Here is a 23,434-nt window from a genome sequence, read left to right as displayed (position 1 = left end):
GAAGTGTGAAAATAAATACCTCCAGAGAGATAGGGTTATCTTGGCTTGGACTGTAAGCTAAATGTAAAGTAACTTTTATCAAGCTGTTCTGGAAATTCACAAAGACTTTCCAGGAGCTGCTTGTATTTCACATGTGACTTCGGTGGTAACAGATAGCATGCCTTCAAGTGTATTAATTAGTCTTTCCAGTAATCTTAACCTTGCTCAGCTGACTTAACCTGATTGAAAGGCAAACCTTCATCATCCATCATCATGGATTGTTTTTGTCACAAAACCTGGAACAACAGCACATGATTGAAATATTTAAGCAAAAGCCTGTGTAAAGGGGAGGCCATTTTTTACTTCAGTGGACCTGGATAATGTCACTGTCATTTGACAGCATCTTTGAAATAATAAAAAAAATGTGTTAATGACATCACACCAATGTCAGTTCTTAACAATGGGAATTCCCATAGAAGTTCCTAGGATCCATGTCTTAGTGCAAGAGCATGTGGAGACATCAAAACTGGCACTGGAGACCAGGGGCCCCTGGAGGACCACAAGTGCTTTAGTGTTGACAGTTCAGGAGGACCTGATTTCATTTCTCTTTGAAGTCACATAAAACAAGCACACAAACTCTTTCCTGTTTCTCCAAGTGTAATTCTATTTCATGTATTTCTCATGTGTCTTACATGTTAACGATGTCATTCATCTGACCTGCTTTTCACATTTGCTTTAGGATGAGAATAGTTGTGTGCTAGCAGCATCTATTTTTCTCTTGACTCTAAAGGACTCTAGAGTCACTAGCTCAGAAACTGGTATCTACAGTGCAAATAAATATCCATAGCACAGTTTAGTCAGACAGATCCCATCTATGGAATTCTAGGTACAACATGTTTATTTGCAAGCGCATACTTATCCTGAAATAAAGAGGATTACAAGCCATGCAATGCAATCTCTTCCTTCTAGGATCTCAGCCCAACACCAATGCCTGTTTTGAGGAGAGAAGCTCTGCCTCAGGAATTTACCCTGGTCAGGAAAGACAACAAAAAATAACTTGTCCAGCTACCTTCTCCAGGAAAGTAAAACGTCTTCTATTGCAGCAGTCGCTGGATGCTTTCTTGCATCATAATTAGTGATGGGATTCAGTCATTTACCCTGACAAGAATCTCAGAGAGAGAGTAAATTAGCTGAGCTCTACATTTTTATGTCTGCACAGTGACATACACCATCAGCATTCATCAACAAGTAACCTTCATTAAATCCAACATGGCTGTCTTAAAATGGCATGCTACAGTCATTTTTGAGGTAAATAATAGACACTTTGGAAGAATACAACCTGACAATCGTTTCATGGCTTTCCCATTTTATATATGTATATACTAGATATTGTTTAACAGTCTAGTTTGTGCAGAGTATTTTATTTGGAGCTATAATGTATGGGGCAAAAATATTCTTTCCCATAAAGGACTTGTAAAATGATCAAAAATAACAAACCCCATGGTCTAAAGACACTTACCCTGAGCAGATCTTGAAACTTGTTATTTTAATGTTTCTTGATACTAAAGTATTGCCCTGGCTATGTAAGATATTCTACCATTTCACACTCCATCTCATGTACTGGGAATCCTAAAACCAGATAATGACTGCATTCTGATGGAACTGAAGTTCTCATGCCAAATTTCTTCTGAACACATTTCTTAATTTATTGATTAAAACTTGTTTGAGCTGTCTTCAGCAACCAGATACTTGGATCAGCTAGCAAGGGATCAGACAACGTGCACTGAAAATTTAGCAGATGCCCTGCAAGCATGTCACACTCTCCTGACCCTGTGCCCCTTTTATTTTCTCATTGCTATTTAGTAATGTGGATTTGTTTGGCAGGATTGCTACCCTTTCGCTGATGTGCATAGCAGGCAGTCACAACTGCCTGCAGACAGCCTGTTCCTTTTCAGACTGCTATTAGGTCCAGAGGTCAAGGGCACTTCACCCACAAACTGCTGTGTGCCAAACCCGGGGTGCTTAGGGTTAGCCCACCTCTTCATTTTGAGTAAAACGGTGTCAGTGATGCCATACTGGTTTGCAGCATCTGAGAATCTGCCCTGCTCTGCTGCCACTGTTTGGTCAGAAGGAATGATAAATGTATATCCCCTTGAAATAAAATCGAGCTGGCAACCTTCACAAGTCACTATACCAGGTCTGTCAGGAGGACCAGACCAGCATTGTGCTATTTATTAGTTCCAGCCATGAATCTATATCTGCCCTACAGGAACGAGCAGTGGGGAAGCCTGATTTAAGAGAACATTTTAATTACAAGTCCAGTCCACTAATCTGATCTTTCTTTCTGTGACTACCTCAGAAAGCAGCTGGGCTACGACTCCAGTCTCCTTCTGTGAGCCATAGTAAAGTCAGGCATGTCCTCAGCAGCTATTGGAAAAGATACACCGAGCCAGGAAGAGCCTTCAGGTAGGCATCGGAAGATGTTTTAAGAGAGGGCTGTACAGATGAGGTCTTTTTATTAAAACTAATGTAAACATGGGGTTGTTTCATAAATATATTTTTGGCAGTCTTTCAGGAATGGTGGCTCACAATGCCTCCAATACCCGCAGTCATGGACGGAGGAGGGAAAAACCTCCATGAAAACTCTTTCAGTTTTGGAAGAGCCGCGGTAGCCAGATAATGCATTTGTGCTGACATGCGAGTGTTCAGTCTCCCCTAGATCAGCACACAAGAAAAATGACTCGGTGAACGGAGTTACTACTGCCCTGGGGCTTGCAGGGTGCTCACGCTCACTGTGCTGCAACTGGGTGAAACACGGAGCAAATACCACGTCCCTGCGTCTGCCTTGAGCTGGACAGTGAGTCTGTCTCCCTCCCTCTCCCTGCTCCACTGAACAAACTGCGAAAAGGCATGTATAAAAGCTGTGGCAGAGATAACAAGAACTGAGGGAGTTGTAGCAGGTGTTGAGCATTAGAGTACCATCTGGGGCTGTCTAATTCCAGCCAAAACAGTCTCCTCCACAACTGCTCAGAAGGGTGGGATGGCGTAGTTACTCAAGGTCAGGCAGGCAGAAAGGAAAACAGAAGCTCTGGCTCAAGCCTGCAGATTGTTACAGGCGGCAGCAAGATTGCAGCTATGCTATTAATTACTAGGCAGCATTAATGCAAGTGCCAGCTCACATTCTTTCTCTAATTACTTTTGCTGATGTATCGTGACATCTTGAAATCGCCCTTGACTCTGACTGTGTGAGCCAGATTCCAGAAACGTGGCGCAAACCACATCAGCAAACACAGGAAAAGCATTGCCCCTCCCTATCTGAGGTTAAATTAAGCTAAAATATTCCTCACCTTCCTCAGACAAAAGCTGAAAAATCCTGAGGCCACCAGCACATACTGAAACTCAAGCACCTCTCAAAGCCTACAGCACGAGGCTCGGCAGGTTATAAGCAACCTTTCGAAAGGCTTCCAAGAAACACATGCAACTCAGTCCAGGTTTCACATCTGCAATTTTGTTTGTCAAGTGTCCCCTGAGCCTGGCGTTATTAACTTACCTGTATTGTCTATCAGCTGCAACTTCTGAGGGAATTTAGGGATTCTCCACTCTAAAGTATGGCAACTGCCAAATGTTTCTTGAGCAACGACCAACTGAAATGCACACATTTTGTGGCTGGCTATGCTGCGGCAGATCGACTAGGAAAAACACCTGTAAATCCCATTAATACATGAATTCATTTGATTCTGGAGCTACTCTTTTACTGGAAAAGTGAGAACAAATCAACAAATAATTTTTAAAGTATCTCACGTGTTCAAACTAAAATATACTGAAGATGTAAAATTAGACTTTCAATAACTGGGAGGTGATGAGCCTCACTCTTTTCTGTCTGAGTTATTTTTAGCAATATAGTTGTGTAGTTTTTATTAGGTAAATAAATGTGTGCAGACAGTGAAATGCTAACCAACCACTTTGCACTTGTAGCTCACAAAGTTGAAAATAAAGTATTATGACCCCAAATGGAATACCCAGATAAAGATGAGAATGGTTAGCCTGTTTCAGAAAGTAGCTTGTGACTCATGGCACTGAGTCATACAGCAGAGGATTTATCCAGAACAGATGCTGGGTGCCATGACCCCCAGTGAATGCCATGCCTGGCAACACTGCTGGTCATTCATACTGTCTCCTCAGGGGTCCAGACCTGGTATTTCAGAAATAAAGTAAGGCATACATTACCCATGTGCCATGAGTGAGACTTTAAAAAATATATTGTATAACTGCCTCTTAAATAAGTGTACAACTCATACTGATATCAGTGGGAGAAGAGGGAGCTCCAAATTCAAATGGCCAAAATTGCATCTAAGTTTCACAGCTTTCTATTTCATGTTGGGTATATGTTTCTGAAGAGCTGAAGGCAACAAATAGGAAGCAGTAGGCAAGGACTCAGGCGGACTTCAGGCTTACCTGGCTGGCTGAATGTGGGCTGAATGCTTTGGAAGACTCCACCCTGTCATTGTATCGTCTCCTTCCACTGTAAATACATAGCCTGGAAGTTTTCATTTCTTTGACTGGCTGAGGTTATGTTTAATCATCAGTCCTTTGTCTTCCCTCAAATAGGTTTTATAGAATCAATTAGTTTTAGGTAAGACAAATGTACTTTTCTTTTAATTATGGTCTTCTCATACATGCTAGGTTTTATTTAAAAAAAGGAAAGAATCAATGTAAAGAGTGTAAGGAAATTTTGTGGGGAGTTTCCCACAATACATACTACCTTTGGTATTTGTAATTGCTATGTTTGTAATGCTGAGGGGGAAATATTGCTGTAATATTATGAGCACAAAAGCTACAAGGCTATTACATATTCTCATTCTCATGTGTGTTGTATATTCAGGCCAGCAGTTAAAAGTACAATTACACTGGTCATGCGGTAGCCAGAGGCCATATCTTTCACTGTAAGCTCGTGGTGTTAATTCTTACGACACTAGAAGAAGGTGGATGTGCTGTCTTGTAACTGTGGAAAGGAGAAAACTCCAGTGTTACACAATCCCTTTTCCACATATTCTGAAACCATACCATGCTTTGCAAGATCCACATGCAGGTTTGTTTGGAGGCTTTGGATTCAGTTATCAGTATCACAAAGCCAATACCCTGCTCTATCTAATCATTATGATTTTTGTTATGGTCATACATAGGAGCCAACTGCAAATGGAGCACTTTAAGACTAATTTGTATACAGATGTGGGCTCCTAGGCAGCCCCTTCTTTTTTAAGGACAGTCTGTTGGTTCAACACAGTAACTTCCCAGCTCCTCTTGCATCATGTCTTAGAATTTTGGAAAGGTTCCCTGTGACTGATTACGTATACTTCTTTAAACTAGATCCAGATGTCAGTGCCTAGGCTTAAAAATATTGGCCCCTCTCCACAAAAGTATGCTTTATCACAGGTTATAGACATTAGAAAATAAATTATGGAAAAGACCTATGATATCATCTTGTCTCTCCCCATGAGCATAGGGTTGTTCTCTATAGTATATGTCAGGCAGCTTTGTTCTTTCTAGTTTAAATGACTCTCCGGCTTTCATCAGACTCTTTTACAGTCTAATTTATCTTACTACCATGACATCTATCCAGATATTCAGCCTACATTTTACCATGCCGTGTTTCGTCCTACCATTTTGAATTGTTGTCCTTCCTTCTAAGTAAAGAATAGGGATCTCTTTTGTGTTCTGTGTTCTTGGGAAGTGCAAAAAGTTCTGGACTTAAGTAGACAGAAAATGTAAGTGGGTCTCAAGTGCATCCAATCAAAACTCTCTCAAGCAATTATGGTGCCCAGCAGAATGCAAACATCTCCAACTCAAAACTATTCAGAGCAAGAAATTAGCTATTTTCTAATAGTTTCTTTAAAATGAGCTTCCTCATTGTAATCATCTGTTGTTGGTTTTTTTTACTGCACTCTGTGCACATTATCTCTTCAGATTCAATAGACACATTTGAATACCATTTGAATACCAGTTGAATAGACATTATTACTCCTATAAAAGTACGTCTGTTGTGGTTTTTTTCTATTAGTGCCTTTTTAATTCGACCAGTTTAAAAAGCACTTCCATGTTAACACTCATGTTTGCACTCTCATATACCGCGCAGCATCCTACCACTGACCTTGGTCTCACACAGTCATTTGTCCTCCAAAGCATTCTGCTTCATGCACCCAACATGCCCTTCAGAAAAAGTCTAGTGGACAGGCCACCCTAATTAACAAGAAATGTTATCTAACTAATCTCATTAGACACCATAATCCTGATTAAAATGTCCAGGCGATCAACATTTAATGGGATGAGTAAAAACATGGATCCAAAGAAAATCTGCATTTTTAATTGTCCTCAAATAATAAAATACTGCTTTTTACTTCCGAAGGCTCTTCACAAATAGCATTACCTAAAAAGAAACAGGACACTTCACAACAGTTTTTAGGCAAGTGCACCAACTTATACACCCTCAGTAGCATTTCAAATAACCGTATTACTTATTAGACAGACATCAATGGTACATATATATTAGGTTGGCCACTATATGTGTGTGTAAATGTGTATGGGGAGGAAGGTATATATGTATATTCAGACATACATATATGTAGCCTGGCTGTTGGGCTTATGAGATGCTTAGCACCTAGGAGAGAGAAATACTGACTGGAACACCAGATTAGTTGCATCTTTTGTGCAACTAGAAGAATCTAAGCTTGAGGAGTGCTGTATCCCATAAAACAACTGCTATATCCTATCCCCTTCACCTCTTGCCACTTTGGCTCTACGTGTTTTGGCATTGTGAACAGACATTCTCCAACACAGTGTGTGGCCCAGTGACTCCTGGGGGTATATTTGCTCCACCTCCGAAATACTGCTCTGTGAAATACTGTCTTCCCTGCTCAACGCAAAACGTGGCAGCAGACTGCACAGAAATGCCCTTACTGTAAGCTAGAGTTTGCCACTGTTTGCTAAGCAATTTTAAGTATGCTAAGCTTTCTAGCCTCTTTACAGTCTAAGAAAGAACTTTATCTTCTCTCCTCTCTTGAGTACCCTCCTACTAGAAGAAAAGCAAACCTGCTCTAAGATACTTCAGAAGCCTTTCTGGCATCATGACAGATACTAATGGCAGGTATTTTGTACTATAACCTCTGGCTGCTATTTTTCACTTGTTTTAGTAATTACTGGCCTAAATTAATCACTGCCAGAACTCCATTGATTCAGCAGCAGACCCTCCTAAATAAATCTATCCCCCAAGTTTAAGCAGCTGCTGTACCTGCTCTGGCTCAGCTCTACATTGACAATGTGGTCCTGAGAAAATGCTCATAGAAATACCTGTATCCCATTCCCTCTGCTACACAGGTATTTATTTCAGGAAGGTCTTTTCATAACATCCTTCAGTTTATCTCATTTCATGGTTCTCAGCTGTAAAAATTTGACAGAGAAAATGCATTTGTTTCTACTGGAAGAAATCGCCATTTTGCTGTTCTTCACTATTGCAGACATCCACCAAACTCAAAACATCTGCACTAGCTGCTGGCTTAAGCAACATCTTTGTAAAAGGAGCCAGACCCAGAACCTCAGAAGAATGTAGGCCCCTGAGCACCGCTGAGAGAGATCTATAAAATAAGGAATACTGGAGGGAACAGCAATCACTGTTTCTGAAAGTACAAGATTACTAGGCACAAGAAATTTAACCATGTAGTTTAGGATGATGTAGAAGCCAAAAGCATATGCAAGTCCAGTAACACAACAGACAGACTGATGAGCAACAGATCCACGGACTGCAGTTATCGGTGATGATCTGGACACAACCGCCAGCACAAGCAGTCTCTAAAGCACTGATTGCTGGAAACGAGAAGGGCATACCAGAGGAAGGTTTTTCTATATCTGCTTAGTTCCTACACTTGTAAGCACCTGCTGCTCACTGTTGGTGGAGAAGACACTAGAGCAGATGGGCTACTGGTCTCATAAATATTGTAGATACTATAGCATCTTTGAAGATAAAGGCCCCCAGTGCCTTTGTAGTAGGCATGGGAGATGTAGTAGGCTTTGTAGATGGCCCCCAGTGCCATCATGTAGTACGGATCAGACCTCATGAAGACCCTGCTCTGACAAGGTGTCCTTCCAGACAGGTAGGACAGCCTCTCAGCACTTTTATTAGTCGACCCAAAGATGCACATCTATGCTCTTGGTCTCAATTTTAGACATTGTTCCTGGTGGTTTTGACGGAGTGACTTCACACAGCCCCACCTGGGGTGAGTTATAAATCTGCCACGGATTAGGCAGAGATCACTACAGCCATGGGGTGGATTGGAGAGGCTGCACAGCTGCTCCCCTTGCATGTGGCGTGAAGCATGTGCCACTTAGGAGGAGCGGGGACAGTCTCCTGCCCCCTCCCCACCATCCGCCAGCAAATCTCCTCCTGGATTAAGCAAGTTCAGTAAAAGGTTGTCTGTTATCTGGCTTTATTTCAAATACAATGCATGTGTTAGTGTGTGTGTGTGTGTGTATGATTTTGCAAATCTCAGTAGGCAAATGACTGTAAACTACTTGTTGTTCATCTTGTTTGAGTGGTCATCTAAGGGCATTACATATAACGAAATTTACTTGCTAAAATGCTTTCTGGAAATTGTAAAGCTCCAGCCTTGCTTGCATAAATTTAAATCCCTGCAGTCAGAGTTGTCCTATAAGATTTATGTGTACTTACCACTTTTGGAAAAAAAACATAACAAAACTCAGAAAAGTAGATAATGACTGATATTTTAGAATAGCAGAATAATAAAGACCAGCTAAAATTCCTTATTCATCCGTAGGGGCTCATGACATTTTCATGATTTGCAGACATGACAATTTCATATTCGTGCAGCTGTCAAGACAGTTGTGGATTATAACCAGCCTCACAAGTCACAGCAAACAAATTCTGAAATAGAAAAAAATATTTGCAAAGGACTTAGCCAACTTGAATGTTAACACAAACAACTCAAGCATGCCTTTTCACATACTTAAAAATATCTCGGCCTATTCCATAAGATTCACTTTTTCTAAAAATGAAGGTACTCGTTATATTTACTTCTGTGCAGCCCTGTCCACTCCTGATAATTTTAAAACGAATGGCTTAGGACTTACAGACTGCCAAAGTGACTCCAGTTAGGAAAGAAGAAGCTATACAACATGTGCAAGTACTATAATTTCAAAATAATTCAAGAACAGAAACACGCTCAAAGAACTATAAAACACTTCTGCCTTTAGTCTGTCACACGGCAAATCACAAAACCATTTTTGGAGTCTCTCATGGTTTTTTCAAGGTTGTTCAAGTTGCTTTGCGACGTGCCCATGAGGGATGAAGGGATGGGTCTGTAGGTTGGTTATTTTTAGTGCCTGAGTTAGTGAGAAAACAGCCATCACTGCCTTTGTGCGCTTCCCTCTAGCCATTGCCTTCCTGCTGCTGCATACCACCTGCACCCGGCAGGTGCTTCGAGGCGGCGAGGGCAGCGCGTGGTTCCGAGCCCGCGGGCAGGCTGGGGACGCGCTCTCGTTCCCGCGTCCCACCCACCAGCCAGCGGCGAGCACAGCAGGCGATCGGAGGAGTGAGCGAGCGTGCGAAACAAGGGGCAGGCAGTCTGATAGTCAGGAAAACCCGTGGGGGCATGGGCAACGCTCGCCTTCCTCTACATACTCCCCTGCTGTCCTGAACCCGCTGTCGACATCTCGGCTAGGTGAAGAGTTTGTGCAGGCACACAAACACGCGTGATTCAATAGCCCCCTCGTACAAAACCCACGCTCCAGCGCAGCCCCAGGCTGACGCTCAGGATGGGGCAAGCCTGGAGGCGTGGAAGCTTGCCGGGAGTTTGCTGGGAGCCTGCTGGGGCCCCGGGCCAGCTGCGGGGCCACGCTCACCTCGGGGGGCTGCACGGCCACGCTGCTGCCCGCAGGCACGCGCCGTCCCTGACCCCAGCCGGCTGCCGGTGCCCCGCAGCCCCCGGCTTGCCCAGGGCAGGCTGGGCCTGCAAACATGCGTCACCATCGCTGACAGTTTCTGCCATGAAAGCTGTCTTCTCAGCCAGATGAGACAAAGCAAACCCTACCAGCTACGTCTCCAAAGAAGCTTTGCACATTCACCTTTTGCTGAGCTGATACCCGTTTTTAGTCTTTTCCAGCATTTTTTTTCCTTACTTTAAGCCTGCCTAATCAGACTGAAAAACATTTCCCTTTCTCTGAAAAAAATACGAAGCGGGGCAATTTTGCCAGGAAGGTCTGTGCTTGTTTAACCTTTGGGGAGGCACACCCAGCGCAGGCCTCGCAGGGCGGGGAGGAAGCCCTGGGGTTTCATCTGTCACCGACTGTGCCACGGAAAACCGGCCGCAATGCACAGCGCTGGGCTGCACCCCGGGCCGGCCGCACGGCCCCCCTGCGCGGGGGCTGCGTCCCCGTCAGCTGCGGGTGCCTCGGGTACCCCGGCACCTCCTCTCGTCTGCTCTCGTGTTCCTATTCCTGCACATCTACGTGTGTAATCCATGAATTACTTCTGACCAGCACATCTGGAGGTTTCAGTTACATTTGTAGAGGAAAAGTTGCTCCTTGTGCTTATTTTTCCCATGTATATATGTGAGAGAGAGTAGACGGACACTCCACGCTGAAAAATGTGTGACTGCATTAGTACGACGCTGGGCTTGAGCTAACAAACCAGGCTTGTCTTTGTGTCAGAGCACAAATCGAGCGAGTTCGTGCCTGTCCATCATAGGCAGAGTAAACACACACAGAGTTTTCAAGTGGTCCCAAAGAGCTTCCAGTTTCTCTTGCCAGTTAAAGTATCCACATAGTTTAAGGCCACACTTTGACCCACTTGGATGGTTTTGTGATCTCAGGCAAGGTCCTCTGAAGTTCAAAAATTACTTCATATAAAAGCCACTTGTCAGCAGCAAAATATGTTTTCTACATTTCTGTTGCATACTGATTCTAGAGAGCATAGTAAGAAATGAGAAAACTTTACAACAGCCCTCCTGCAAACATTCACTCAAGCATTTAAAACCACATCAGTTCTGAGCACAAATTTTTTTATTTCTACGAATAACCGATGAATATTATTACAATATTATTATTTCCAGTAAACTGGAACAGCAGAGCCTAAGAAAGCAGACTGCAGCAGAACACAGCAATCGCCCAATTTAGTATTTAACCAGTAAGGCCACCCTCGCTCCCACAGCCAGCATATCGAGTGACCCGGCACCAGCCTGCCACGGCCATTTGGAAGCCCGTTGCTAGTCCCAGGACGGCTAGCCGGGTGTGTGACCCTGCTCTGGCCTTCCAAGTGACCTCTACAATGTACTTCACCTCGGTGACTTTTCCTAACGTGTTTACGTCTTGTCTAGGTAGACTGGAAAATCTTGGGACCTCAAAAGATTTTCAGGTTGGGTTACAGCCCTGCATAACACCACGGGAGCACAGTGCTTTCTTGGCCCTCCCAGTACCACCATAATTTCACAATAATTACAGTAGTTATTGTACAGGTGGAGGGGGCGTCCATAAATAGGTCTTCTAAGTCTGGGAACTATTCTGGCTATGTCAAGGCAATAATGAATGCTGCTGCAATTTGGAGTCCTGCTGGGTTGCAGATTTGATGCGTCTTCAGCAGCTGTAATAGTGTAAGTCTGCAAAAGGGTAATGTTGTTCTCCCCAGCGTGCTTGGCTTTCTTCTGAACCTACCTCTGGTGCTGTGGCCTACTCAGCTGCTTAACCTCAAATTCTGACAGTGAGTGCACTACGTATATTGAGATACCAGTTAAATGTTTGCATTTTTGTTTGAGTTTCATTGGCACATGGTTAAATTGCCACTTCTGTGTAAATATAATAATACTAAACCACAGACCTGTGTGCTCCATTACTCCTAATGCACTTGTCACCTTGCAAACCTGAAGTAAAGCTCACAATCTGGGATGACATATCAACAGGAGTCCCAGCTATGCAAGGAATGCAGGACTAAACCCTTTGTGCCACAATTTGCATGTTGCAGACACTTTTTTTTTTCCTCATATCTGGGGCTTCGACATACCTTGGCAATGAAATGTAAAATATTGCTAATCAAAGACTTTAATGGACACATACCTTCAATTACCCAAAACACAAAAAAGACAGAAGTCATCAGCGCATTCACTCCGTATTACACACCTCACTGTAATCCCACTGAAGAGAGCCAGAGGAGCAGCTTTTGATGCAATATTGTGCAGCTGCATTACTTACCTGATTTACCTGTTTACATCCAGACTACCCTGGTCATTGCTAAAGCTGCACAAGTAACAACCTGGCGTGTGTCATTGCATTGTACTTACTTTTGTTTGCATGTGCTCGAGTTAATGTACAGTCAAAAAATGATCAGCAGCTAAAAAGGTAAACTGGTTCCAGGTTGTAGTTGTAAATAGAAAAATTGCATAAGACAATAACAAGACATGAATGGAGGAAGCAAAAAGTTATTCTCCAGGCACTGTGTAAATTCTGATGCTCAACTTTGTAATGACATCTGCCATTGCAACGTGGCCCTGTCAAAACGCTTTTTTTCACGTTACTATTTTTTCCAGCAACCATTTTACTTTTCTTATGTATGAATCTGACTTGTCACTGACTTTAGCCATGCTTTGACAACTTCCTCACTTCAGGGAAGCCAGCCAGCTTCCCTGAAGCGTGCTACGTCCCCAGCCAGGTGGTGAGATGTCAGGATAAGGGCTGTAAGCAATTTCTGTGTTTTCACAGGTCACATGCAAGGGGCCAGCATCCCAAAGACATGCACTTACTCTGGCACAGAAACACCCACTATTATACAAAACCGCAATCGTCAGAAAGAACACAATGTAAAGACACAGGTGTGGGATTTAATCTTGTTATTGTCTTCTGATTTCTGCACTGAGAGGCAGAGAAAGATACTCAAAAAAACCAGGACTAGAAAGAAGGTGTGTGCTTCCATGGTTTGCTGCAGAAAAAATATGAAGCGTGGCTGGCTGATATCAGTATATTGTAAGCATTAATGAGGAACAGAGGAGATCTGTGTGATATAATAACCCTATGACACAATGCATAGATTCCTGTTGTTTCTACAACCAAAGCTAATTGGACTGGATGCTTTATATTTGCCTTTCATATAATATAATAGTGCTCAGAATCAGGGGATGAACTAGTTTCTTTTTTAAGCAGTTCTCTAAGAATTAACTTCTCACACACATTTCCTGTTTTCTGTTTACTTGTGCCTGTTTGGGTTTGTTACACTGCCAGTGTCATCCACGTGTCCCATTGCAGAGTCAGGACACAACCACTGCTACGGCAGGTAGCGCTCCCAGAGCGGCTGACACTCCCTCACTAGCCCAGTTTTGTGTGTCTCATAGGAAAACTGGTACAGCAAACACACAAAAGCAGAATGGCGCAAATAGCCTTGAAAAGACATTCACACATCCATTGGATATTATTCCTCCAAATCCAGTACAAAGATGAGTTGACCTAGCTGTCCCAGCAAGTCAGTGGCACAGCGAGACTGGGATTCCCAGTGTGTACATCCCCATCCACTGGGGAAGAGGCAGCCGCCTTCTCCTGATTCAGTGCGGCAAGGGGTGGCTTTCTCCCTTCGCCTTTTTACTATACAGAGATACACCAGTCAGTCTGTTTTGTCTTTTTGATCCGCTCTTCTCGATACTGTTTTCAGCCCACCTGTAATTTGCTATCTCCTTTAAATGACTAACTTTTCTTAAGATAGTGCATTTTGGAGTTGAAGAGGTAAAAAACATGTTAAGCTTTTCCTGTATTTTACGAATGCAAATTTACTATCACAAAGGTTTACAGCAAGGCTCTGAAAGCTTACCATTCACAGATGATTAGTCATGCTCTGTACTGTTATTTGATATCTGGAATGGGACTTCATTAATTTGCAGGCATTCTTAATGCACTGCATAATGTCAGAGATTACCGGTTTCCCACAAATGAACTTTTCTTCCTCCGCTTAAAAGGATTTAACAGAAAAACAATGCAAGTGTCTCTACTTAAGACCTGCTTCTGCTGGTTCGAAGAGCCAAGTACTGATCCCACCCCACCATCTACTGGGACTCTGCAGAATCACAGGACTGCCTTAGAGACTCCGCTCTGCAGGCCACGGTCTGGAGGCTGGAGACTAGGCGAGTGCTCAGAGGAAATATCGTACACGCTTGTCCTGCAGTTTGCCAGACAGCTGCTGGTGAGTGCTATTTAGACACTGCGGTTACCAGGCTAGGTGAACTTTTGATCTGACCTGGAACAGACACTTTTTTTTCCTTATGTTACCTTGTAGAACAAACAATACAGAATTAAAAGAAAAATTAAAAAGCAAGGGTTTGCACATAAGTTTCCCTTTACCAGTGTAATACCACGAATGTGACATGCCCCAGCTCTGGCTCCCTGGTGTTGCAGACACGAGTGTGTACCCAGGACAGACACACCTGCACCTTGACTCTCCTGACTCAGCAGGTCTCCACACCCACCCCATCTGCTCCTCCATATGCACATCTGGCTTGCCTGCTCCACCAGGCTCTTCAAACCAGCCTTACACCATGCCAGAGGTACTGAATGCAGTTTTAGACCTGAAAATATCATGAGGAAGTCTTTGGAGGGTAACAAGAGAAAGCTACAAGCACGGTAAGGGTGATAAACTCAGTGGGAGACTCCCCACTCCTTCTGAAGTGGGCACAACAATCAGTCTGAGAAAAAATTTAAATTTGGTTTAGTTAATTACAAACAGATTATCATTTGGTAAAACAATACCCATAAAACCAGTTACTGTTTAACAGCCCTACTCTAATTACAGAGTGGACTCTCAGGCGTGATGGGCTTGTTACCAAATTTGTCTCACAGGATGCTAGGGATGTCCCAATAAATCATACCATGGGAGGTACCCTGATCCCATTGAAGTCAAGGGCAAAAAGTCATATTGACTTAGCAGAGGATGTATTTGGCCTTATAAAGCAGGGAGAAGAGGAGAACAGATTCCCACTCTGTCTTACATTTCATGTGGGAACCTCTAAGATGTAGCTGTGACTTATTCTTCTTTCTCTAGTCACTGTTTATCTGCTGACATTTTAATGGAGATTTTGCTTGTTTGGGTGGACCCCAGATCAGTTCCCACCAGAGAGCACAGCTGAATCCTTCTGCCTGGCTAGGGGTCTGACTTCTCCACACGTGTCTGAGCTTGGTGCTAACGCTCCCAACATTGAGGATGGAGCTCCAAATCCACTCAGGAGTTAGTTTATGCATAGCATGGTACTTGAAATAGTTTATAATCAAACCATTATTATTGAATGTCCTTAGGAACGGAAAGTGAAGGTTGATGGTTCATTTCGACTTCCATTCACTAGATTACATGCTTACCAAGCAATACTGAGGGTGTAAACATTCAGGCTTGTCACACACCCGTGAAGAAAGCAGGGGAGGACTTCACCCCTGGAGCGGCTGTCTCTGCGGTGCTGGCTGCTGGCAGTGCTCCCTACAGCTGGGGGCACTGCTGCTCCAGGCGCTTTGCAAAGGCAGAAGATCATCCTTCCTCCAAAGCTCTGATGTGTCAGGGTGAAAACGGATGCAGAACCCTTGCCCGCTTGCCAGTGTCCTCTGCAGGGACAGCAGAAGAGCAGATATGTAAGCTGAGTCTATGCTCATGATGGCAATGTGGCACAGAGCGGGTGCTGACAGCTGTAAGCACCAATGATCTCTCAGCCTCTGCAATGCCAGTCTTCAGCCCTGCTCTGCACCCCAGTAAATAACATTTACATACCATTTGAATATATGTTTCGACCATTCTCTGTGGTCTCACCACAACTTCTGCATTCACCTAATGAACAACAGTTAGAAGGAGACAGAGAGTTAACTGCTCTACATGCAGCCAAACGCTGATGCACAGGCAAATGTGGGCAAACAAACACACAAAAAAGAGCTCTGTTTCTGCTTCTCTCTTTTCATCACTTTTCTGTATCAGGGCTTTCTTTCAGTAAAAAAAAAAAACACCCCAAAAAAACCCAGCTACCACTGACAGCATAAAAAGTCAGGAACACTTTGCTTAAATTAAAGAATAATGTAAATTAGCAATATTAAAGCTATCATCTTTATCTGCTGCCTAGACCAGGCTCTACCTCTTTTGTGGCTTTGCTGTCTTTAGCCAGGGTTGCTTTCATAGCCTCTGAGCACAGGAGGCCTGAGGAATTTGGAGACATTTCCTTCAAGTCTTCTAAAGAAGCAATAAAAAGATACTTACAGAGAAGCCAGTGACTAAAGCCCAACTCCTAAATCTCAGCTTTTCTGGCAGCCTCTGAGCTGTGATATGTCTACCATAGCTGAGACACAGAGCTGTTCACTTGGTGCTCCTGCCTACATGGGGAAAGGTGTTTTGCTAAAGCATTGGCCTTGCTTCTCTTCTGATGGATGCAGAGGGCAAGAGTTCCCAGCTCTCAAACAGATTCTGTCCCTGTGGGCAGAGGAGGTGCCTGGCTTTCCGATAGCTGAAGGCAAGCTGAGCCCCTGGCAAAGGTACACAGTGCCACAGGGAATATTGTGCCCCACGTGGGAGCCACAAGGAATCAGCTGCCAGGTGTTTCTCCCCAAAATTCCCTGGCTGCATACCTACAATGCACCTCATTCCCAGACTAAGGGCCTCTGTCTCAGGAGTGGAATGGAAGGACAGAGACCCAGTAATGGTAAATGGGCAGGTAAAACTGTGAGTATTTAATTGATCGGATTAGGTAGCGGACAGTGGAGCGGCCAGCTAACTGCGTAACCTGCACTGCAGCAGTGCCCGAGGTCAGAAATCCTGCGTACACGGAGGACAAAGGGCCTCTTGTGACACGCAGGGAGCAAAGGCCACTTCTGGGGTCTTCTGAAGATCACCAGAGGTGATAATTTGCAGTTCACAGTGCCTGACCGCAGACCCGTCTCCGGCTCCAGTGTCTCCTCCATGAAGTCAGCAGCCGTGGCAGCTCTTTGAGCAGAGCCAGGGTGTTAGACTGGACGGACTGGACTGTCACCTGCCGGTGGCACCCCCTGAGCCATCCTCCTGGCAAGGAGATGCCAGCTAGGAGTCCACCGTCTGCATAATTAGTAATCTGCTCCCAGAGTGCATAGACAGCACTTGCCACACGGTGGATCCCTCCTCCATATAAAAAAGGCCTGAGATGAGCCGAAGCACAAACCAGTCAGCAGTAGAGAAAAGGAACAGAGCCAGTCTCTGGCTCCACAGTCCCACCACATGCCTCTCCACAGTTAAGGACCCTTGAGCAGATCACACTGATGCATTTTGGAGAATTTCAGCTCTGGTCTTTCATTTCAGGCTGTTGAGGCTCTGTATTGCTTCCTGGACCATACTGTCTTTTTCCAAAACCATAGTTTGGATTTAGGTTCAGAAGCAGATGGTTGGGATGTGAATCAGCTCCAGATAAAAATCCTACAGTGTCCACACATACATTATGTCTCTAGCATGCGTTGTAATCATGGGAATTGGTCAAAACACCAGAATAGAATAAATACAGTCAATAAAGTCTAGGGACTTCTTAGCCTGACCAAACTTGGGCATAGCTTTAGCATAGGTCCTGTCTGCACTTTTGGGCCGAAAGTGTCTTGCCTTTCCTAATTTTCATATATGAGTTTGCCTTATTCAGCAGTATTGATGTGTCTTTTCCAGTGCACCAGTGCTAAGTAAACTTGTTATATCCCTCCCATCCACCAGCCCCTAGGCACTGCTGGTGATCTACTGCTCCAGGTAAATTCAAAGTCAGCCCATTTATTGTATTTCTTCCATGGAAACAACCCCGCAAAAAGCAAAGCTCACCAGGGTCCCCTCCCCTTTACAGTACAGAGTCTGAGTTCCCAACTTAGGGAGGTGGAAGCCCAGTCAAAAAAACAGCACGAAGACATGGGTCTACCGTTGGTTTGGCAGACAGTGGGTTTGGAGCACCCGCTGTGAACTATTATACCTGTTGCACTGTGCTGTTGGAGCTCTCTCCATCCACTTCAGCCACGGTAACGTGCTCTCGGTACGCTTACTATCCCTTCATTAAACATTGTACTTTAACTAACTGTAACGGGGTAGTACTAAAGTAAGGTAGAAAGGGCTTGGTAGTTTGTGTTCTCCACGCAGGAGGTAAACCCGGAAACAGGTATTCTCCGAAAACGCCATTTCACAAGCCGGCCTCAGACAGAGGCTGGCAGCACACGGCGCAGGCGGCCTGCGGGCCGGCCCGCCCGCGGGCGCAGCACATGCCCCTGGGCCGGCACAGCGAGGCTGCCCGCGCCGGCCTGCGCTGGCAGCTCTGCACATGCTCCGTCTGCCACCGAGTCCCGCTCGCCCGCCGAGGCTTGTTTGTCCGCGCGCAGCGCTCGGCGGCTGAGGCTGGAGGAGCCGCCGCGCGCTCAGAGCTGCCCGCAGGCCGCTTCCCTCGCTGAGGCTGAGGCGGTTTTCAGAAGCTCAGCTAAGCTTCCGGGGATGTCATTTCAAGGGGGTCCATAACAAATAGAATATACCATTCCGTCGGGCGAGTGATAATGTCCTCGCCTTGACAACAACCTGCAGCCGAAAAGCGAGCGTAATTCCCTGACAAGGAGACTGGCGGCAGCTATCCTTGCATTGTTTACTGTAATATATGGGATTCTTCCCTGAAAACCCTGGAGATGGCATTTGTCTGGTCTGGTTGTAAATAATGAGATAGACCACAATGGATTTCAGTTCCTCATCAGTGTTTGATCAGCACAAAGGTAAGTCACCTGCTACTAATTTCAAAATCCTCCGGTCCTCCCATGCCTCCCAAGCAAATGGACTAAGATTACCTGGCAGAATGAATAACAAGAATTTTTGGAAAAGATCAGGCTCATAGAGATTTATTTTGGTTACACATAAAGGACTTTCTTCCATCAGTTTTAGACATGGATATTTCAGCTTATTGCTACAGTGATTTTTAAAAATATTTTTTTTTTCAGCAGAATAGCAACAGCTATTCTGCTATCTGATTGCTCTTACGCTTAGCATTGAGAGATGTATGTGTCTATTTATTGTTTATATTATATATTGGTCCTCATGCATATATATATAAAAACAATTGCAATACTAGCAAACAGAGCAGTTTAAAATGGAGTGAAAATTTAAGAAAAGCTGATTTTCATAAGTCTGCTAGTTTGTATACATTAAAAGGACTAGATGCTGACAAGTGATCAATTTTGCTTCAGCAAATCTTAGTTGTATAGGTATGTATTTCCATAATTGTGAATTTAAGATATCTTTAAAAGCCCCAACATGAAGATTTTCTACATGGTAAGGTTGCTATGGAAATACAAATGTCTCTTTTTTGTCTGTTTTTAAGTTAAATGGTTAAATTTCATGTCTTTATTTGCCAATACAAGCTTTTATGTTTTATGGCTTAATCCACTGTAAGGAATGTAGTGGCATTCCTTTTATGTTCCCAAAGCAGGAAGCTGTCATTGTTTGATTATCCGTATTGCAACAAATTTCTCTTTAAGTCAGCTTGCCAAATAATTTGTGTGCAGTGGCCACAGTTTGCAGTGCACACCTGCAAAGTGTCCAAGCTGACATGGCCGTGCTGGCCCCACAACGAAGGTGCTGACTGTAGAAAAAAGACGAAGGGCAGGAGGAAGACAGATGCTGCGGTGCCTTTTGGGCGGCCGGGTCCCACAGGTTGTACTTTTGTGCTTGCCTACGCGTCTTTGGTGAACCCAAAGTTAATACACTCCATGTAAAGCAGCGGACTTACAGCTGCCTTCCAGCCACAGTAACGCTCAAAGCACGAAGCAAGCCTCGAGAGTACTGGTCTGCACCAGCCCAGCCAGGACCCCACCCTGAGTAGATGGGGAGGAGTGGGAAGCCATCAAGCAAAACTGACTGGCAAGAGAAAAAATATTACCAGCAAGGATAAAGGAGGCAAGGAAGTGCAATGGGAGAAGGGGTATCTGTGCTGCAGGAATAGAGACAGGTGCTCCTAGGTCATGGGCAAATGACATCAGGAGCATTTTCCCCAACAGGACAGAGGTGTGGGGCTGACAGAGCTTCTGCAGCTCCAAACAGCCATTCTCAAGCTCTTCTTCTGCAGAAACTATGAGTATGATCTGTGCCACACACCGACGCAGCAGTGCTTACACTGGGGAGGGAGAGGGGAAACCCTGCACACTCAGTGCCATGGGGATGGCTGCCAGGGAGCCGATGGAAGTGGTGCCGGGAATAAGGCTGGAATATGACCAGGGCAGGGGAAGGAGGAGTCAAGTCTCCAGATGGATAAGGGGGCAGACAGCAATGCAGGAGGTCACTGACCCAAACCACCTTATCTGGATAGAAACGAGAGAATTGGGAGGCAACATCTGCCTATACCTCCCCTTGCTCCTAATCTGCAGCCCCTGCTCCTGCCAGGTCACTCCCCTCACTGACCCATCCTTATTCCCGTCCAGCATCATCTCCAGCCCCATGTCACACTCCACTCACAGCACCTCCCCAGCAACAGGGTCCCCGCCGGATAAATTCACCACCTCCCCTCCACCACCACTGCAGGGATGCTGGCTCATTAGATGGTGGGTGACTTACTGTTTGCCTTCCCTGCTAGCTGCATGGGAGGCAGATGGGGAGCAGGAGCAGACAGTAATGGGACAGTGAACCCATTGGTTGTCACGCAAAGAAAGCTCTATTCAAAATTTACATTGTACGGTGGATTTTATCTAAATAGCATGTTAATGTCTTGGCACATTACTGATTAATTATGAGGCATAAATTTTAGCAAGAAGGGGAATACCTTTCATTGGAGCAATTTATAACAATAGATGAATACAGACTAGCTTTCAAACACACCAGATCAATATCTGTTGGTCCAATAAAATAATCCAGCCCTCCCTACAAACCTTTTCCCCTCCACACACATCAGAAAAGTACCCTAGCTACAGATAAAAAAAATAGCACTCCAGGCTTGAAAATCATACTGTGTCTTTGCAACACTTCCTGTGGTACTGCTCATTAATATCTTGTAACACTTATCAGTGGTAACAGCAGTCACAATGTGGGACTTAAAGAAGCCAAGCAACATCAGAAACCCCTCCCCTCCTAATACTGCTTGGTGTCATTTAAATGTGTGCTGTACCTGGCTTCAAATGTTTACCATTTGAACAGGGAAGCTAGACAAAGGCCTGGACTGGTACATTCACAGCCAGGCACACACAGGGATTATTACTTTGTTAAGCAATCAATAAATCCATAACATTAGAGAGTGAGTTACAATTTGCAAAAACTGCACGCATCCACCTCCCACTGACCCTTGACACTGACACGCTGATATCAAATAAACCGCCTAGTATTGTGTCCTGCTGACAAGCTGTGGGAAATCACGTAAGGCATTTGGCTACTGGTGGAGACAAGAGGGTTTATGGGAAAGAGAGGAGTAAATTATATACATCAATATTTCTTCTTCACAGTGAACATAAATTATCCTGTTATCCAGCCTTCAGTTTTCAAAACTTAGTGTTTTAGCAAGGTCTAAATCAGTCATTGTCAAGACCACGTACACTAAGCTCCAGCAAATTTATTTAGACCTTAAAAATCCAATGCAGGAGAAAGTATGCACTTACGTACATGTAATGTGCACTTTGTAAAACAACATATCAGCCGACATTGCAAATCGTGTAAAATGTGCATTCTTCATAGGAGAGTCAGAGGAGAATTAATGTCACAAGCAGTGTAATTTCATTGCTCTAAATCCTGTGATGATCATGCATTTTTCTTTATATACCCCCTTTTCCGACCAAAAGACAATTACTTTTTGTTAAAGAAATAACACACTTTTAAAACACTGCACCTTATTTCAGACAGATTGGCTTTTAACTTTGATTCTTTCTGAGGGTTGTAGCTACAAAAGAAGATGCCACAACCCTGCATGTCATTAGGTCTTTGCTCACTAAGATTCTTCCAGACCTTTCTATGCCACTGTTGTGCCAGCTTGCCATTTCTCCCTACCCTTGCTCTATGCACAGGCTCTCAGTTGGACCTTTTGCCTTCCTGAAGCTGGCTGACAGCTTCCTTTCACCAGTAGCACAGCAATTTTCCAAAATAAAATGTGTCTGAAATGGCACCAGCACTCACTGGCATTTACAGAACTGCAAGACAATAAATGAAGTAACGCTAACGCGTTTGAAGATGGAGGATCAGGCATTTGGCTGTTCACAACCCCTTCATTCTGTGTGGTGCTGGTGTCCCAGCCACAGCCAAGCTCCCCAGCAGGGTAACCTCACAGAGCGGGACACAAGCGCTCAGTACCTCTCTGTCGCCTTCTGCAAAGTGCCCACTCTCCAAACCATTCCTCTTCCACCCAGCAAAAAGAAATGGCCTACAAGCTTTGTCTCATGCCCCCTCATTCCTTGACAGGGTAAGCTGGAGGAAGATGAAGTGGGAGATGTTGTATTACCTGGAGCCAAGTGCACCCAACATAAATGACATTCAAGACCTCCTGGCATTTCCTGCTCCCTGTCATGTGAAGCATCAGAAGACCATGCATCTGTCTTCCTCCTTGCCCAGCACCCAAAGCCACCCAACAGGTCATGTTAAAGATACCCCACTTGAAATTGTGTCACCCTACAGAAAGGGAATTAGTGTCAGTCCACTTTATGTCAGATGCTCAATATGGGCGCTCATAACTCCTCCTGGACCAGTCTCCCTCACCAGCAGGGTGACAGTGTGGTCCACCTGCCTCTCCTTGCTCTGACAGCTAGGACTCATGGGTGGGGAAGTGTGAATCTTGGATGTGGCTTCATGCCACCATCTCTTAAGAGGAGTGGAGCCCGTGTTCTGCGAGAGCAGGCATGGGGACAACGTCTTCATTCATCCATCCATCCATCCATCCATCCATCCATCCATCCATTCATTCAGAGTTTTGCTTCCTCTCCTCATACAGGAGGATAATTGCTCTGGGGAAAGCAGATTCAGCCCAGTACAAGCAAAGGCACAGGGGAGAAGGTGTTTTGGTTTTAGTTAGATGAAAAAGGGCAGAGGGAGTCAGGGACTCACATGCAGGTGTGCATCCATGTCCTTATCTTACGGCCATCCTGCCCTCCGGGTAAGAAACTGCTCTGCTTGGGAGATGGAGAGTTTCCTTTTGTGGCTGGATTGCTTTGCTCCTGACTCACAGCAGAAAAATTCAACAGCACTTACAGGGCTAAAGAGCAAAACCTACAAAATGTACATGTGTCATGCATAAAAGGAGGTGAGGGCTCCTTTGATCCACTGTCTGTTTCAGTACATCTAATGGTTTCTTTCCCAATGCCAGCAGCATCTTCTCTGTACCATTCCCATATCATAACCACCACATGCAGCTGTGAGAGGAGCTGTGTCAGTGCTCCTGCTGGCACCTCCTGTGTGCCTCCAGAGACTGGCCAAGAGGAGCAACACAAGCGATGAACCTCTGCCTTGTCTCCT

At 44.6% G+C, this 23,434-nt stretch overlaps 2 protein-coding genes across 4 annotated transcripts in view; one reads left to right on the top strand and one right to left on the bottom strand.

The window, feature by feature from the left end:
* Positions 1 to 23,434, bottom strand: part of LOC142402696 (uncharacterized) — a 114,280-nt gene that overhangs the window by 18,031 nt on the left and 72,815 nt on the right. The window lies entirely within an intron of this gene.
* The window catches only part of ANKRD55 (ankyrin repeat domain 55), a 48,291-nt gene continuing 43,537 nt past the window's right edge, over positions 18,681 to 23,434 (top strand). Inside the window, exon 1 of the mRNA XM_075488423.1 lies at positions 18,681 to 18,732. Coding sequence (XP_075344538.1) covers positions 18,693 to 18,732 — 40 coding nt within the window. The 5' untranslated portion in view covers positions 18,681 to 18,692. The remainder of the gene's footprint in view (positions 18,733 to 23,434) is intronic.

Source organism: Mycteria americana, chromosome Z, assembly GCF_035582795.1.
Source record: "Mycteria americana isolate JAX WOST 10 ecotype Jacksonville Zoo and Gardens chromosome Z, USCA_MyAme_1.0, whole genome shotgun sequence".
NCBI classification, from domain to species: Eukaryota; Metazoa; Chordata; class Aves; order Ciconiiformes; family Ciconiidae; genus Mycteria; species Mycteria americana.
Note: the sequence above shows the minus strand (reverse complement) of the source record. Positions and strands in the feature narration are given on the sequence as shown.